General features: G+C 38.9%; 1 protein-coding gene across 2 annotated transcripts in view; it reads left to right on the top strand.

Moving 5' to 3' along the window:
* USP34 (ubiquitin specific peptidase 34) overlaps nucleotides 1-18,598 on the top strand; it is a 243,367-nt gene that overhangs the window by 128,860 nt on the left and 95,909 nt on the right. For both annotated transcript variants that reach the window (XM_054728434.1, XM_054728433.1), the window contains 6 exons: nucleotides 3,462-3,562; nucleotides 3,815-4,024; nucleotides 9,751-9,876; nucleotides 14,062-14,184; nucleotides 14,316-14,399; nucleotides 14,821-14,907. In XM_054728434.1, the coding sequence (XP_054584409.1) occupies nucleotides 3,462-3,562; nucleotides 3,815-4,024; nucleotides 9,751-9,876; nucleotides 14,062-14,184; nucleotides 14,316-14,399; nucleotides 14,821-14,907 (731 nt within the window). The remainder of the gene's footprint in view (nucleotides 1-3,461; nucleotides 3,563-3,814; nucleotides 4,025-9,750; nucleotides 9,877-14,061; nucleotides 14,185-14,315; nucleotides 14,400-14,820; nucleotides 14,908-18,598) is intronic.

Genomic DNA, 18,598 nt, shown 5'->3' with positions numbered 1-18,598 from the left:
TCATCCTTACAACCAGAGTTTTGAACACTGTATCTAGTAGATTGCTTGTCCCTGTTTAGTTCTTTTTCTGTTCTTTCATTTAGGACACATTTCTTTGTCTCTTCATTTTGTCTGCCTCCCTGTATTTGTTTCTGTGTTATTAGGTAGAGCTGCTATGTTTCCTGGGCTTGGTAGTGGCCTTATGTAATAGGTATCCTATAGGGTCCAGTGGCAAAGCCTCCTGGATCACACGATTTGGACGTAGGACTAACTGTGATCACCCTGGAGGATCAGCTGTGCAGGGGATGACCTCACAGAGCAGGACTCACTTCATCAGGGCTCTGGTGCCTGTTGAGATCTTCCCCTTTTGTGTGTCCTTTGTGGAAGAGGTTTGGTGGTGCTTCACCGTGGCCTGAAGCTGTCCAGGAGGTGTGCTGTCTTTAGGGCCTGCTAGAAGTTGCAGGCCAAGGTCAGCTCCATCTGTGTTCTGTCTGGGACCACCTGGGATGGTTGCTACTTGTGCTGGGCTTGGAGGTGCCCAGGAGAGGCTATGTTACTAGTGTCGGGCCTGGGGCCACTTAGCGAGACATATGCTGCATGCGTAGCTATATGCTGCTTGTTTGAGAGATTTTAGGAACGTTTGAATCATTAATCAAGAGGGGCCCTTTGGACCAGCTAGCGTGGCTTAGTGATTGAGTGTCGACCTATGAACCAGGAAGTCACACTTCAATTCTCAGTCTAGCACATGCCCGGGTTGCGGGCTTGATCCCCAGTTGGGGGCGTGCAGGAGGCAACCAGTCAATGGTTCTCTCTCATCATTGATGTTTCTCTTTTCTCTCCAGTCTCTTCCTCTCCAAAATAAAAAAATACAGGGCGGTTTATATGTAAAAGCCACTGGGAATGGCTTGGATGGGACCAAAAGTTGGTTGGTTTGGGATCTCAGGGAATCAACAGGGCAGGGTGAACTGTGTTAGCCAGGTTGATGGAGACTCAGATATGGCTCCTGTTTGCCAGCTCTTTGAGGGGAGGGCTCAGTAAAGGAAAAATGAATGACTTCTGATAACACTTCTGTCTGGGAGAAAGCTGCCCCTCCTGCTTTTGTCGTGATACCAGACAATTCATTTCCTCCCATATGTCCCTTGTGCCTTTCCAGCTGCTTCCCAGTATTGGAGCTCAGAGCGAGTGAGTTTGAGTAAGTTTGTACGCTGATCCTTTAAGAGGAATGCCTGAGACTCCAGCAGTTCTCTGTCATACTCTGCCACAATCCCCTCTGGTTTTATAGCCAGAAGTTATGGGAACCCGAAGCTGGGGAGGTGGGGTATCTAATGTGGGGCTGGGACCTTTGCTCCTCAGGGGGTTACCTCTGCAACTGCGATATCCCTCACAATTTTTATCCACTGCACATGGGTGTGGGACCAGCCTGTTCAGCGTCTCTGCCTCCCCTACCAGTTTTGATGTGACATTTTTATATCTTTAGTTGTAGGACTTAGGTTAAGCTGGATTTCAGGCTGTTGTGAATGATGGTTCTATAGTTTATTTGTAATTTTGATATGGTTGTGAGAGAATTCAAGTACTGCATTTACCTATGCTCCCATCTTAACTGGAACCCCTTAATTTTCTTATTCTGTCAAGCATTTTTTTAAAATATGGATTAAACAATACTTAATTTGAATGCCTGCTATGTTCTTGTACTGGGGAGTACAGCTGTGAACATAATAAAATCTCTGCCTTTGTGAAATTGGATTTTTTTTTAATGAAGGAGAAACAGATAAATATATAATGTCAGATGCTATTAAGTGCTTTAAAAAAAGATAAAGCGGAATAAGGGATTGATAGTGAATTGAGGCCCTCTTTGTCCAGGGAGCATGCCCGTGCCATTCCTTTTCCCCTCTTCTTCCCCCGCAAGGCACGTATCCCCTAACCTCTAAGGCAGTGGTTCTCAACCTTTCTAATGCCACGACCCTTTAATACAGTTCCTCATGTTGTGGTGACCCCCAACCATAAAATTATTTTTGTTGCTACTTCATAACTATAATTTTGCTACTCTTAATGAATCATAATGTAAATGTCTGTGTTTTCTGGTCGTCTTAGGCTCTACAGCAGCGGTTCTCAACCTGTGGTTTAAAGGGTTGTGGTATTAGAAAGGTTGAGAACCACTGCTCTAAGGGATCTTATGAGACTTGCAACCAGGGGAGCAATGGGCAGAGGCAGCTAGTCCCAGGCTGACCCCCTGAACCTGTCTCCAAGACTTCCTTTTTTTTTACTTCCCCGTGAGCCAGAGTAGCCCAGCATAGGTTCTCTGGTGTGCCCTTCCTTGTTTCGTTGTCAAGTATGTTTTTGCTGTGGTCAGTAAATTCTTGCTTGCTTTTCAAAAAAATAAAATAGTCGATTGAGGGGGTAGGCGAAAGGCCTTACATTTGCTAGAGACGTGAAGCAAGTGAGGGAATGAGCTATTGAATTGGTGGAACATCTTAGGTCTTGAGATGGGAACATTTTTGGTATTTTCAAGAAAGGGTAAGGAGGTTAATTGGCTAAAGCATATTTAGGTAGGGATGGTGGTGGGAAATGAATTGAAGGTGTGTGCAGCAAAAAGGACTTTATGCTTTCTGGAAATAAAATGCCTCAATCTGTTGAGTTTCTTGAATTTAACATAATCTGGGATGTTGTAACATTTTTTTCATGTCAGAACTATGCTTTAAAAAAGTTTTTCTGCATTATAGTTTATTTTACTTTGTTTTGGTGTGTAAGAACAGGGAAGAGAAAACTCGATCATTAAAAATACTTGCTGGGCCCAGGAGGTCAGGGTTCACGATTCCCGGTCAGGGCACATGCCCAGGTTGCGGGCTTGATCCCCAGTGTGGGGCATGCAGGAGGCAGGTGATCAATGATTCTCTTTCATCATTGATGTTTCTATCTCTCTCACTTTCTCTCTGAAATCAATAAAAATATATTTTAAAAAATATTGGTTGGTTACTTGTGTAATTAATGCATTAACGAATCTGATTCATCTGCATGTGTTGCTAGGGAAAATGCTTAGGTTCCCATAAAGCTCCATAGTGTTTTTTACTTGTAAAATTTTTTAAATGGTTAACACCTTGCTGACCCATCACAGGATAACTCATGTTTCCATGTCCAAACATCGCTGACCAGTAAAGGTGTGAAAGTAATGTAGAGTTTTAAAATAACTTAAAGTAAGTGCAGACACGAGTTATCTCATGACGTCAGCAAGGTGTTAAGCAGACAGGAATTGATCTCATTAAATTGATGCTAAATGATAATTTTATTTTAATTTTTAACTGCATAAGGTTAACTTGTACAGCAGAAAGTAATGCAGGAATCATGCTTAATACTGTCTCCACTTTGCTCAATAATTATAGTAAGCTTAATGTACCGTGAAATTAATTCCTATAACCATATTTTCATGTCAGCAAATAAGTTAACTCTTATAAAAGTGTTCACTTAGCTTTTCTCCTGTTTTTAAGGAGGCCTTATGGGACCCGTCAGGATGATTTCATCTGGACATGAGTTAACAACAGATTATGATGAAAAAGCACTTCATGAGCTTGGTTTTAAAGATATGCAGGTACATATAAATGTGAATTGAGTTTTAATAATCTATTTCCTGTTATAATCAGTAATGGAATATTTGAAGGTACAGTTTAAAAACAGTTCTTACTGCTTTTGTTATATTAAAATCATAAGTGAAGTTATTTTATACTTAAGAACTTTATTAAACCAAAAACTTGATAAATATATATATATAATCACACTATGCACACATACACACACACACACTTTTTACTTGTTTTTCCCCCTATTGCTTCTACTTTTACAGATGGTTTTCGTATCATTGGGTGCACCGAGGAGAGAACGGAAAGGGGAAGGTGTTCAGCTGCCAGCATCTTGCCTACCACCCCCTCAGAAGGACAACATTCCGATGCTTTTGCTTTTACAAGAACCTCATTTAACTACTCTTTTTGATTTATTAGAGATGCTTGCATCATTTAAACCACCTTCAGGAAAATTGGCAGTAGAAGATAGTGAGGTGACTTTATCATTTTATTTCCACAAAGTTTTGTTTTGTGTTTCTGTGGAGTGGGAAATAATTCTCGTTAATCTCTTAAGAGTGGTAAAACTTAGGAAACCAATTATTTATTCATTAGCTATTTAAGTGTCTAACGTGACCTAGGCATACTGTTGAAAGTGTTGTTTTGCAAGGATCAAACTAAGCATAGTTTCGATTTTTATTGAATCCAGTGGGGAAGACAGATCATTGATATGCCAAACAGATAAATAGTTTCAGATCAATTAACAGGTAAATCATAGATAGAGATAGGTGCTAAGAGTGAGACGTGGCACGTAATTATTAGGACGTGGTGATGGAGATTCATTTATACTAGAGGCCTGGTGCAGAAATTCATGCACGGGTGAAGTCTACCTGCTCTGATCAGGGCTGATTGGGCTGGGCCAGTGAGGGGGAGGGGCCCTGGGCAGTTGGTGGGCCAGCCCTACCTCCAGGTTGAGTTCCGGTGTAACTCCTGGTTGAGGGGACAATTTGCATATTACCCTTTTATTATATAGGATATTAATTTGGTCAAGGAAGGTTTCTCTGAGGTACACTATATATAATCTGGGGATGATGGGTAAAAAGGATACAGCTAAATGAAGAGAGTGAGGAATGATTTGGATAGAGTAGTTTTATATGATAAGGAGTTACAGGTCTAAGAATTGTTAGAGAGCTAGTGAGTAGAATGTGAAGGGTGATGAGAGGAATGAGATTGGAAAGGTAAGCAGAGCCAAACGAGCCATTACAAGTTATTTCCATTTTACTCAAAGTAAAGTGGAGAGCATTAAAATATCTTAAGCAGAACACACATATTCTGGTTTCTGTTTTAAAAGTAATAGGTTTGCTTGGCAAGGATAGAGAAAGGTGTAAAGAACCCAATTCACTAGTCCAAGGGAGCATTGATGGTACCCTGAAATAGAATGGTGGCAGTGGACATTAATTAAGTAGATATTAGGTCAAAACAACATAAGTTGGTGGTCGATTGGCTTAAGAGTAGCGATATACTTGGGTTTAGGAAGAAGGAAAACAGGTTTCTGGCTTGAGAAACTAGGTAGATTCCATTTGAAATTAAGAATGGGTGCCTGTGGGACATGAAGTGTAGATGTTAAGTAAGCATTTGGATATATGAGTTTGGAGCTCAGAGAAAAGGTTTGATCTTGAGAAGTAAGTTTGTGGGTTACCACTATAAAGATGGTATTTAAAGTCAGTAGTATGTATAAGATCACCTAAAGCAGTGGTCGGCAAACCGTGGCTCGTGAGCCACATGAGACTCTTTGGCCCCTTGAGTGTGGCTCTTCTACAAAATACCACATGCTGGTGCGCACATACAGTGCGATTGAAACTTCGTGGCCCATGTGCAGAAGTCGGTTTTCAGCCTGGGCGGGTCTATTTTGAAGAAGTGGCGTTAGAACACTCAAGGGCCAAAGAGCCGCATGTGGCTCGAGAACTGCCTTTTGCTGACCACTGACCTAAAGGAATCAATCATTTCAGTCCATTGACTTTTTTAATGCCTTTAAATGGATTTATCCTAAAGGTTCATTGATTTTCTCATCCAGAGGATCATTATTTTGAGGTAGACTGGCAATTAATAGTGGTGCTTTGATGGCTTGCCTTTAATGGCTACTGTTTCTTTCTCAAGAATGTTAAGTGACTTCTTTCTATGTTTCTAAAATGTATGCGATCATGGATGCAATGGTAGCCACTGAGTCCTCTATTCCTGATAATTTGGTTTCTTTTGTGGTGGTACATTCTTTTTTTTATTATTATTATTTTTAACAGATGGCCCCAGGGATAGGGGACCAGGGGAGCAGGGAGGAGGGGAAGCGAGGCCCCAGCCCCATAACCCGTCTCACCCACCCCTTTTCCCCTTATATATTTATAATCTATATACAAAGCTGGGGGTGGGGGGTGGCAAGGGGAACTCCCTCAGGGTGGAGGCAACCTAGCCTCCTTGTCCCCGGGGAACCCAAGCTCTTCTGCCCGTGGGGAAGACCCTTCTCAGGAAGGTGGCTCTGTCCGCTTCTAGGGCTTCAGCATCCAGTGTAGGGCATCAGGTGGGAGGCCTGCTGATGAAGGTCAATGTGCTGGGTGCAGAAGACACCACTATAGGTTGAGGGTGGGGCTTTGAGATGGGAACTGAGACCAGAGAAAGACTTTCCATCTGGGGGAGAACATGATGACCTGGGTCCCCTAAGGTTGCTGCTCAGTTTTTGATAATCCTGGAATAGCTTTAGCTCTACTGGGTGAAGCTCTGCTTGCCCCAAGCTAGAGAGGGAAGGGCCTGGCAGGTGAAGGCAGCACCCGAGGAGCAGGTGGGGGCCACACAGACAAAAGGGGGGTGGGGCTGCAGAGCAGGGTCCACAGGTAACAGAGAAGTGCGGGCAGGAGGCAGCACTGGTAGCAGGGAACCAAAGTTCACCACAGGCAGCTGGGAGTCCACCATGAGTTAAATTCCTAAGAAATCCCACTTTTGTTCAAGCAGAATAATTAATAATAGATGCCCATGAACTCCCATTTCCTCACCTTTTAAATTTATGCCATAAATACGTAATGACTTTTTTTTTTTTTAATCCTCACCTGAGGATATGTTTTTATTGATTTTTAGAGAGAAACATCAATAGGTTGCCTCCCGAACACACCCTGACCAGGGATTGAACCACACAACCTTTTGGTGTATGGGATGACACTCCAACCCACTGAGCTACTACTTGGACAGGGTTTGATGACTTTTTACTTCTTTTGAGCACTATATTGGCATTTTAAAAGAGAAAAAGATAATTACAAGAATTCACCAGTGTTCCAGAAGGGTGCTAGTCTTCTATGTAGAATATTACGGGAACATAAGGGAGAGGAAAAAATTGGGGGGAGGATTTTGCAAAAGGAGAGTATTGAATATTGAGTCCAGCTGCTGATAAAAGTAAAGAGATACATTACAGATTTACAGAAAAGTAAATAGTATGTTTGAAAAACTTGGAAGTATGAGTGTAGTGTAATCATATATAATAAAAGCCTAATATGCTAAGTGTCTGTTTGTCTGGTGACCAGTCGACTGTTCAACCAAAGTGTAATATGCTAATGATTTGCTAAGGCCATTCAACTGCTTGCTGTTACGTGCACTGACCACCAGGAGGTATACAGTCAACTGGTCGACCAGTCGCTGTGACGTGCACTTACCACTAGGGGGCAGATGCCCCGACCGGTAGGTTAACTTGCTGCTGGGGTCTGGCCAATCGATCGGGACTGAGTGAGATGGGCCAGACGTGCCCTGGAACCCTCCCTCGGTCCCTCCCTGGCTGGACACGCCCTGTAGCACCTCCCATTGTCCTTCCCCGGCCCCATCGTGCACTGGTGGAGTCCCTCGGCCTGGTCTGCGCCCTCTCGCAATCTGGGACCTGTTGGTGGATGTCGAAGAGCTAGTTTCAGCCTGATTCCGCAGGCCACTCCCCTTGGGAGGGCGCCAGAAGCAGGGCTCATGTCTGGTGAGCACTGCAGCAGGAGCCTCTCCCAATCTGGACTGATTGGGCGCGAGCCCGCAGCAGGCGCAGTGGGGCCGGGATGAGTGGGAGCAGTGGGTAGGAGCTGCAGGCGAGGTTGGACTGTAGGTTTCGGCCCAGATCCCTGCAGGCCACCTAGAGGGGCCCTACCCATGTACGAATTTGTGGACCGGGCCTCTAGTACAAATGTAAGGACAGAAAAGGAGATTGTAACCAATACCATAAAGGATTGCATGAGTTTTTTATTCACTGTGAAATGGATTGCCATCGTCATGGAAGGTTTTTTAGCAACAACATGAGATCGTTTTCTGGGTTTGGGCTTTTAGAAACAAAGTTTAAGTGTTAATGTGGAAGATGTCTGAGAGAAAACAAATACCAGAGCTGGAGGACCAATTAATAGGCCATTCCAAAGGCCTGAGGTGGAGGACCAGTTAATAGGCCATTGGAATAGTCCACATGAGACCTAAACAAAAGGGAAGCATTTATTTTTTTAGCAGGTATTTTATTGAATTTCATTTGTGGTAAGTATATCATTGTTGATGTGGAGTTTCTTGTTGTAAGACTGATTGGCCTGAAAGATAAAAATAAAGGACATTCACTGTGTGTGACCCATATTGTAGGGCCTTTGAGACATAACATAGAACATCCTGTATAATAAAAGGATAATATGCAAATTGTTCCCTCCACCAGGAGTTTGACTGGAGTCCGATCAGGGGCGGCTGGCCAGCCAATCACCCTCGACCCCTCCCGCCCCCGATTGGCCCTTCCACCTCCCTTACCCCTAGCCAGCCTGGCCCCCTCAGTCCTGATCATTGTGGGCTGGCTGGACCCCACCTGTGCTCAAATTGGTGCACCGGGCCTCTAGTAGTCCTATAAGATGGGTGAATTTTGTTTTCTTCGAATCGTTTTTTGTAGAATTTCATCTTTTTATTTTTTAAAAAACGGAGAGTTTAAAAAACAATAAATTCTATTTTACTGAAGAACTTTCACTGCCATTTTTCTAACTAAAGCAAAATTATTAGTTGGGTTCCTTCTCTTTTTTATTTTCAAATATATTTTTATTGATTTCAGAGAGAAAGCAAGAGGGAGAGATAGAAACATCCATGATAAGAGAGAATCATTGATCGACTGCCTTCTGCAAGACCCCCACTGGGGATCAAGCCCACAACCCGGGCATGTGCCCTTGACTGGAATTGAACCCAGGACCCTTTGGTCCGCAAGCTGATGCTCTACCCACTGAGCCAAACCGGCCAGGGCCCTTCTCTTTCTTTCTTAGCATTATGAAAAGCTAAATTTACTTTGAAACTCCATCTCTAACATTCCCTTGTCTTCTGACTATACTAGCTTTTTACCATTATACAAAAAGAAGCAATTTACTTTTTATAGATGTATAAAAGATTCCTTTGGCAATTCCTATGTATTATATTTTTAAAAATTAATGACATCAGCAGTGGTAGGATAATAATATACAAATTCATACTCTGTGGAAAATTCCAAAACTATAAATGAGCTTTTGCTGCTTATTTAACTCTTTGGGTTGTGCTTTAATTAAAAAGAAAAAATAAGGAAACTTGCCCACTTCTTGCATATTTCTTGAAACATATTTAAATATTATCTCAGCACCTTATAGAGTCCAAATTTAACAAATGATAATGGAGAAAAGTAGATTGTTAAAAACATTTTTTTTTCTTTCCTCTTAATCTCTGCTTGTCTGAGAATAAAATATAGGTATGGTTAGGCAAAATAAGAGGAACAAGTATACTAGTACTCTTTTCCCAAATATAAGGTTAAGGGCTTAATTCACCAAGTCTTCATTGTACTTAGAATAGTAACCTGCAAAGGGGACATAGGTGATAGTCCTATTGAAATTTACTTGTACGTCTTCATAAAACAGACATTTTCACTGCTATTTGGAAAGTTTCCTAAGAAAAAGTGATAGAATTAAAGGGCCAGAATCAACTTGTTATTGAACACTTCCCAGAAAAGTGTTCAATAACAAGTTGAAAGACCGTAACTTTGACATAATTTATTGATAAATGTATTTACTATGTAAGGAATAGTTTATTTCTCACTGTTAAAGTAAGACTATAAAATATCAAACTTGATCATTATTGATTTTATGCAAAAAAAGTTCAACTTAAGTTTAGGGACCTTTTTTGTTTCCATTCTTTATTGATCCACCTTGATAAACAGTTGTTCTTATTTATGTAGAGCTTAAGATGTGAAGAACTTCATCTTCATGCAGAAAATCTCTCTAGGCGTGTATGGGAACTACTGATGCTTCTTCCTACGTGTCCTAATATGTTAATGGCATTCCAGAATATCTCAGATGAACAGGTAAGCCCACAGAATCTCTTTTTTTTTTTAATTGATTGATTTTAGAGAGAAAGAGAGAAGCATCCATTTGTTATTCCACTCATTTATGCATTCATTGGTTGATTCTTATATGTGCCCTGACTGTGGCTTAAACCCTCAACCTTGGCATATCAGGATGATGGTCTTACCAACTGAGATATCCAGCCAAGGCCTACAGAAGCTCTTTATTCTCCTGGAGGATGGTACCAGTTTACATTCCTACTGGCAGTGTTTGAGATTGCATTTTGACCTGTATCTTCAGTAAAAAGTGCCAGTTCATTTTAACGTTTAGTGAAAAGGTAGGGTAAATATAAGGCAAGGATGTTTACTAAAATTACCTTTAGAAAAAATATGGATTTGCCTTTATATTAGTGTTTTCTCATAATACTATATGTTCTGAATATTGCTTAGTTTTCGACAATAAAAATGTTTAGAGAACATCCACTGTGATTTAATGACATGTGTCAGTGCTTGTTTTGGATGCTCATACAAGTCAACTGATAGAATTAGGTAAAAAAAATATAGCTAAGAAATCTATAATATGTTTGTTGATTTCCCATAGGAGTATGACCTCACATATAATATTAGATATCTCCCTATAAAGATATCTGTTAAAATGAGAGATTATTTTTTAGGGTAATTTTTTAGGGTTACTTTCTGGAGATATCAATGGAACACCTACAGGATGAATGGAAAAAATAATCTAATGTTATGCTGATCGTTATCTATGATTTGGGATGTTTTCATGTGATTTCAGAAGGTCCTATATCTGGAATGATTGGGAAAATGGTGGATCATAACTCAAGAGTAGCTCTGATAATAATAATATTGTCAAAGATGCACACTAAGTGTGAATAACAATTTCATAAGTTGAGAGTAGAAAACTATTTTCAAATGTATGTTATGTGCATATGACATTTAAAAGGGACGGTGTAACTTAAAAGTATTAAACATAGACTTTACTACTTCTATATTAAAAGTTTACAAATTCAAGTAGGCCGCAATGTTTTTTATTAGTCAGTTGATAAATTGATTCAAAGGTTGTGAAGGTTAACAAGATACAATTTTTTCCTATTCTGCTGTTTGTATATTAATTTTACTTTAACAAAATTTAATCAGTAATTGATGTTTTATTTTTCATTTGTTTAAACCTTTATTGTTGAGAGTATTATAGATGACCCTTCCTTTTTCCCACTATTACCCCTCTCCCCCTGGCTTCAGCCCCTCCTCCCCCCGCATTCACCACCTTATTGTATGTGTCCATAGGTAATGCATATATGCATATAATTTCTCTGGTTAATCTCTTTCAAGCCCCCCTCTCCCATTCTCTCTGAGATTCATCAGACTGTTTCAGGTTTCTATGCCTCTGGTTATATTTTATTAATTAGTTTATTTTTGCATTAGATTCCTTGTTCATTTATTTTAATTTTTAGATTCAGTTGTTGCTAAATATGCATTTATTGCTATTTTATTATTCATATTTTTGATATTTTATTTCTTCTTCTTAAAGAAGACAACCTCTAACATTTCATGTAATGATTTGGTGGTGATGAACTCTTTTAGCTTTTCCTTATCTGGGAAGCTCTATCTGATCTTCACATCTAAATGATAGCTTTGCTGGGTAGAGTGATCTTGGTTGTAGGTCCTTGCTTTTCATCACTTTGAATATTTCTTAACACTTCCTTCTGGCCTGCATAGTTTCTGTTGAGAAATCAGCTGACAGTCATATGGGCGCTCCCTTGTAGGCAACTAACTGCTTTTCTCTTGCTGCTTTTAAGATTCCCTCTTTGTCTTTAACCTTTGGCGTTTTAATTATGATGTGTCTTGGTGTGGCCCTCTTTGGGTTCCTCTTGTTTGTAGTTCTCTGTGCTTCCTGGACTTGTATGTCTATTTCTTTCACCAGCTAAGGTAAGTTTTCTGTCATTATTTTTTAAAATAGGTTTTTGATTTCTTGCTCCTTCTCTTCTTCTGATACCCTCATGATGTGAATGTTGGTATGTTTGAAGTTATTCCAGAGTCTCCTTACACTATCTTCACATTTTTGGATTCTTTTTTCTTTTTGCTGTTCTGATTGGGTGTTCTTTGCTTCCTTATATTTCAAATTCTTGATTTGATTCTAGGTGTCCTCTACTGTTGAGCCCATGTAAACTATTCTTTATTTCAGTTTGTGTATCCTTCATTACTGTTGTTGTTTTTTTTTATGTTGTTGATGTTTTCACTAAGTTCCTTGAAATTCTCACTAAATTCCTTAAAGTTTTCATTAAGTTCTTTGAGCATCTTTATAACCATTGTTTTGAACTCTGTATCTACTAATTTTCTTCCATTTCATTTATTCTTTTCCTGGAGATTTCTCCTTTTCTTTCATTTGTGACATGTTTGTCTCTGCATTTTGGCCGACTCCCTGTGTTTATTTTTATGAATTTGGTAGATCTGCTATGTCTCCCAGACTTGGTGTAGAGTCACCTTATGTAGTAGGTGTCCTGTAGGACCCAGTTGCTTAGCCTTCCCAGTCACCTTTTCTGGGTGCTCCAGGTGCATCCCTGTGTGAGCTCTGTGCACTGTCTTATTATGGTTGAGCCTTGATTTATATTGGCCTCAATGAGAGTGGTTGACCCCCAGGCCAATTGGTTGTGAGGATCAGCTGTGACTATAGCTTACGAGCTGCTGTTTAGGAGCAGGACTTGCTTCAGCGGGGCTTTGGTACTCACTGAGTCTGTCCCTTAAGTGTGTCACTTGTGGAGGTAGTAGGATTGTAATCCGGTGTGGTCAAAGTTGACCACCGGTGCACTGGCTCTGAGGCCTCCTGTGAGGTGCAAAGTCAGCCTCTGCCTGTGCCCTGCCTGGGGCCACCCAACCTGAGCTACAAAGCAATCTGCAGATTGCTCCTACTTGTGTTGAGCTTGGATGTGCTTAGGAGAGGCCAAGATGTGAACCAGGGTGGTCTGCTGCTAGTGCTGGGCCTGGGGCCACTTATTGAGAAGTACAGGGCACACTCATTCCAGGTGCTGCTTTTTTGGGACAGCTTAGGAAATTCCAAAGCATGAGGCAAGAGAGGCCAGTTGTATGGAATAGCCACTGAAAGTGTCTTGGATGAGCCTGCAAGGAGGGAGTGGTGGGGTCTCAGGGAATCACCAGGCGGGTTGAAAAGTGTGAGCCAGGTTGATGGAGATTCAGATATGGCAGCAGCCTTTCAGCTCTGTTGCAGGAAGGGCTCAGCAAAGGAACAATGGCCTCTGTCACCACTTCTGTCTGGGAGAAAGCTGCCCCTCCAGCTCTTACCCCAATTCCAGGCCAGTTATTTCCTCCCCAAATGTCCCAGGTTCCTTTCAAACTGGTGCACTGGAGCTCAGAGGGAGTGATTCCCAGAAAGTTCGTATGCAGTCCCTTTAACCCTTTGCACTCGCTTTTTTCTCGATTCCTTTATTCTACTCGGGATTTAATTTTTTAAATACCCCAGATTTTACAAAGCGCGGCAGTAGAATAAAAAACTGGAGTTTCTTTTCATACAAACTTATTTATTTGTTTTTTTTTTATATTACAAATTATTGATACATTCAAAGAGTATAAAAAGAGCTGCTACCGATGCTAACCGTGTCGAGTCACACTCGACATCCGAGTGAAAAAGGTTAAGAGGAACTGCTGGGCTTTATAGCTAAAAGTTGTGGGGAGACTTCTCTTTCTGGCATTGGAACCCTTGGCCGGGGACCTGGTGTGGGGCAGGGATTCCTTTCTCCTCAGCCATGATATCCCTCCTTATTTTAAACTGCCACAGTTGGGTGTGGGACCAGCCAGTTCCCACATCTCTGCCCTTTCTACTAGTCTCTGTGCTTTTTCTGTAGTTCCCTAGTTGTAGGACTTCTGTTCAGCCAGATTTCAATTGGTTCTGAGTGCTGGTGGTTCTGAATTTTAGTTGCAATTTTTGATGTGGTTGTGGGAGGCAGTGAGTACCGTTTTTACCTATGCCACCATCTTCCTTCCTCAGTAATTGGTGTTTTAAGCATAACATTAGTACCAGTTATATAATTGGTCTTCACATGTTTGAATGTATTTCAATGTATATGTAATATTTGAGTTTTTATATAGTGACAACTTTTTTAATTTGGAGAGGTTCCCTTAGTAAGTTGGCATAGGAAACTTACATTTTGTTTTGTTTTGTTTTTATTTAAGAGTAATGATGGACTTAATTGGAAAGAACTTCTCAAAATTAAGAGTGCTCACAAGCTTTTATATGCCCTGGAAATTATTGAAGCACTGGGAAAACCTAATAGAAGGATAAGGAGAGAGTCGACGGTAATTGTATTTCTATTGTTATCACTACATATTTGTATTCTCTCTGGAGCAAAATTCCAGAGCATCTTATCTTTTAATTCCAGAATAATTTTTTCTCTTGCCATTCTCTCTCATTCTTATTTTTTCCACAGGGAAGTTACAGTGATCTTTATCCAGATTCTGATGATTCAAGTGAGGATCAAGTGGAAAATAGTAAAAATTCATGGAGTTGCAAGGTTGGATCATGTGTTTTACAGTATGATGAAAATAATTTATTTCTAATTTTCCAAAAGTAGATTACATAATTATTAATAGGTTTTCAACTAATTTACTGTTAAAATAAAGGGTAGTTTAAAAATGTAGATTACTCGAATTCACTATAAGCTAATATGTATTAATGCCTTGGAGCTCCTAATTTTAGCGTTTACATGTTCCTTCATTGTAATACTGTGTTAGTACATTCCAGTGTTTGGGATTAAATGATTAATGGAATATAAAGATATGTTGTAGATTTTTGCAAGAATCTTTTAAAAATTCTTGAAAGTAGTCTGTATGTTACTTGTATAAAAATTATTTTGATTATTTAAGTCAGAGAAATTTCTTTGTTACATTATGTAGCTGCTTTTCTCTTACCATTACGCTCACAATTGCTTACAGTTTGTTGCTGCTGGAGGGCTTCAACAGTTATTAGAAATTTTTAATTCCGGAATTCTGGAGCCTAAAGAGCAGGAATCCTGGACTGTGGTAAGTGAAAATTCACTGTTAGCTAGTTACAATAGTTATCCCATTTTAAGCATTTCCATTTCCCATTAGCAAGTATAACTTTTGCTACATCACTGTCGCACAGGAGAGTATGGAGTATAGTAGAAATTATTTTTTCTTAAATAGGGTTTGATAAAGAAATTATGCAGTAAGAGTTTTCCATGTCAACTTTGTTTAAAATTTTAAGTGTTAAAATTAATGACTCTGAACTATGTCTAATCATGAATATTTTTCCTTTAGGTTTACACATTATATATTAATATTTATATAGTTAAACTTTGGATGCTTTTTTAAAAAATTGGTATATGTATTTAATTTTTTGAAGAGACTCTTTTTCAGTTTTTAAACCAAATAGACCTGACCTCCAACAAAGCAGAGTAGCATTATGAAACATTACATTCAAATAATAATTTCTTAGTACTTGTTTTTTAGAATTATTTTAGAACCTAGGAGACAGGTGTTTTTTATATCAAATGCTACTAACTTTAAAAGTTTAATGAAAGAAAAAAAAAGCTTAAGAAAAGAAAGTACATTTAGAAAACATTGCTATCTTTTTAAAAATATATATTTTTTTATTGATATCAGATAGTAACGGAAAAAGAGAGAGAGGTAGAAACATCAGTGATGAGAGAGAATCATTGATTGGCTGCCTCCTGCACGCCCCCTATTGGGGATCGAGCCTGCAACCCGGGCATGTGCCCTTGATTGGAATCGAACCCATGACCCTTCAGTCCGCAGGCCGACGCTCTATCCACTGAGCCAAACCAGCTAGGGTGGAAAACATTGCTATCTTACCACTGGTTTCAATACTTTGAAATGAAAAACAATACGTTTTTATTTTACACATCTTACTATAGATATTTCATTAAAATAGATACCTATACTATAATAAATATTGATATCTATGTCTTATAATTTAAATATTTGTTTTGTTTTATTGTTTTTCATGTCTTTCTTGTCCCATTAATCTCTTAGTGTTATAAGGTGTCTTTTAGTTCTTTGGCAGAGTGGGAGTATTTAACTAAAATCTTTATTGAGTAGTTATGTGCCATTTGTAGGAATTTTGTTTATAAAATATCCTAAGTTTAGTATTGAATGCTATTGCAGGGAATTATGCCAAAGGTTTTCTTTGTTTACTTTGATAGTTTGGATACTGTATGAAATATTACTGATAAGAAAAATTTGCTGCCATATAGCCTAGCAATGTCAGAGATGCCAAATATGCCTGAGAGACAGATTACTTTTAAGTCAGCTTAATATCCCCTATTTATAATGCATCTCTGTTAATATATTATAGTTATAATTCAGAATCATTCTTGTTTCTTAACCAAATTGTTTTTACTTTTAGAATGAACTTAGCTGAAATATACTTTTAAGTTAAATTTAATTGAGATATAATTCATATACAATAAAATTTTAAAATGTATAAATCAGTGATTTTTCATATATTCACAAAATGGTGCAACTATTACCATTGTATAATTCCAGAACAATTTCATCATCCCCAAAAAGAAATCCCATACTCATTAGCAGTCACTCCTCATTTTTTCTCATGTTTGAACCCTAGGCAACCACTAATCTAATCTACCTGCTATCTTTATAGATTTGCCTATTGTAGACATTTCACATAAATCTTTCTATATATACTAGAGGCCTGATGCACGAAATTCCTGCAAGGGTAGGCCCTCGCAGCCACTCCGACTGTTCGGCCGTTCGGTCGATTTGCATATTACACTTTTATTATTACAGATATGGTCCTTTGTGACTGTTTTCTTTCACTTAGCATATGATTTTCAAGGTTCATCCTTGAAAGTAATGTATTATCCAAGGCCATGAAGATTGATGTCTGTTTGTTTTCAGTATTTTACATTTTTTTAGCTTTTAAATTTAGGTCTTTGATCCACTTTAAGTTTTATATATCTTACAAAGTTGAGTATACTTTACATGCAGTAAATAATGTGCTTATTTATGAAGTATTGCTTAAGTTTTCAAAAATGTGTATACTTGTGTAATCCTCCAACACAATTGAGATATGGAATATTTCTACTACCTCAGAAGTTCCATCCTCCCCTTTTATAATCAGTGTCTCCCTGTTGCTATAGATTACATTTGTATTTTATAGAATTTAATGTAAATGGAATAATAATAGTATATGCTCTTCTGTATCCAGCTTCTTTCACTAAACGTGTATGGAAATTGATAAATGTTGCATGTATTGTTAGTTTGGTTTTTATTGCTCAGTAGAGAACCATTGTATATGTATACTACTACTTTCAGTATGCACGCACCTATTAATGGACATTTGAGTTTCCAGTTTTGGGCTATTACGAAAAAAGCTGATATAAGCTAAGCATTCATATGCAAGTCTTATGGGGTACATATGTTTTTGTTTCTCTTGGGTAAATGCCAAGTAAAGAAATTGCTGAGAAGTGTATGGTAAGTGTAAGATTACTTTGTAACAAGCTGCCAAACTGTTTCCAAAGGAGTTTGGTACCATGCATTTGTTTCACATTCTCACCAATAGTTGGTATAGTTAGTCTTTTTAATTTCAGCCATTCTAGTGAGTATGTAGTATTATTTTGTGGCTTTGTTGACCTACTCAAGAAATCATTGCCAAATTCAATGTCCTGAAGATTTTGTCCTATATTTTCTTCCAAGAATTTTATATTTTAGGTCCTTGATTCATTTTGAATTAATTCTTGTATATGTGTCAGGTAAGGGTTCACCTTTAATCTTTTTCAAATGGACATCCAGATTTCCCAGCATTTCTTGAAAAGGCTGTCCTTTCCCCATTAAATGGTCTTAGAAGTAATTTTATTTTAATATTTTATAATTTTATTTTTCATTTACATTGACATTTTTGGGTCTGCATTTTTGTCCTTTTTATTGAATTTATTGGGGTGATACTGGTTAACAAAAGTATACAGCTTTCAATTGCACAATTCTACAACACATCATCCATACACTGTATTGTGTGCTCACCACCCCAAGTCAAGTCTCCCATCCATCACCATTTACCCTCTAAACCCTCCTCCACCACCCCCCCTCCCTAGCAGTCACCATTCTGTTGTTCATATCCTTGAGTTTTTTCACTCTTTTTTTTCTTTTTGTTCAATCCATGCCTCCTTCACCCAGTGTCTCCCCCCACCCCCGCCCACTCCTCCCCAGGTATCAGCCTACGCTCTATCTATTAGTCTGTCTCAATTTTGCTTATTCATTCATTTTATTCATTAGATTCCATATATGAGTGAAATCATATGTTACTTGTCTTTCCGATGTGGAGAGCATTATTCATATTTTTTATTTCTTTATGAATGAGTTGTGTGTTTCTAAAAATTTTGTCCAAGTTATCCAATTTTTTGACATACATTGGCAGCGTCACCTCTCTTGCACAGTGGGCTGTTATTAAGTAAAATAAGAGTTACTTGAACACAAGCACTGTGCTACTGAGCCAGCTCTACTTAGTGATTATTTGTTGAATAGTGTATGCAGTGTGGACCCACTGGACAAAGGGGTGATTCATGTCCCGGGCGGGACAGAACTACACAGCAGGAGATTTCATCACACTACTCAGAACAGCATACAATCTAAAACTTATGAGTTGTTTATTTCTGGAATTTTCCATTTAATATTTTCAGACTGTTGTTGACCATGGGCAATTGGAACCTCTGAA

This window comes from Eptesicus fuscus, chromosome 16, assembly GCF_027574615.1.
Source record: "Eptesicus fuscus isolate TK198812 chromosome 16, DD_ASM_mEF_20220401, whole genome shotgun sequence".
NCBI lineage: Eukaryota > Metazoa > Chordata > Mammalia > Chiroptera > Vespertilionidae > Eptesicus > Eptesicus fuscus.
Note: the sequence above shows the minus strand (reverse complement) of the source record. Positions and strands in the feature narration are given on the sequence as shown.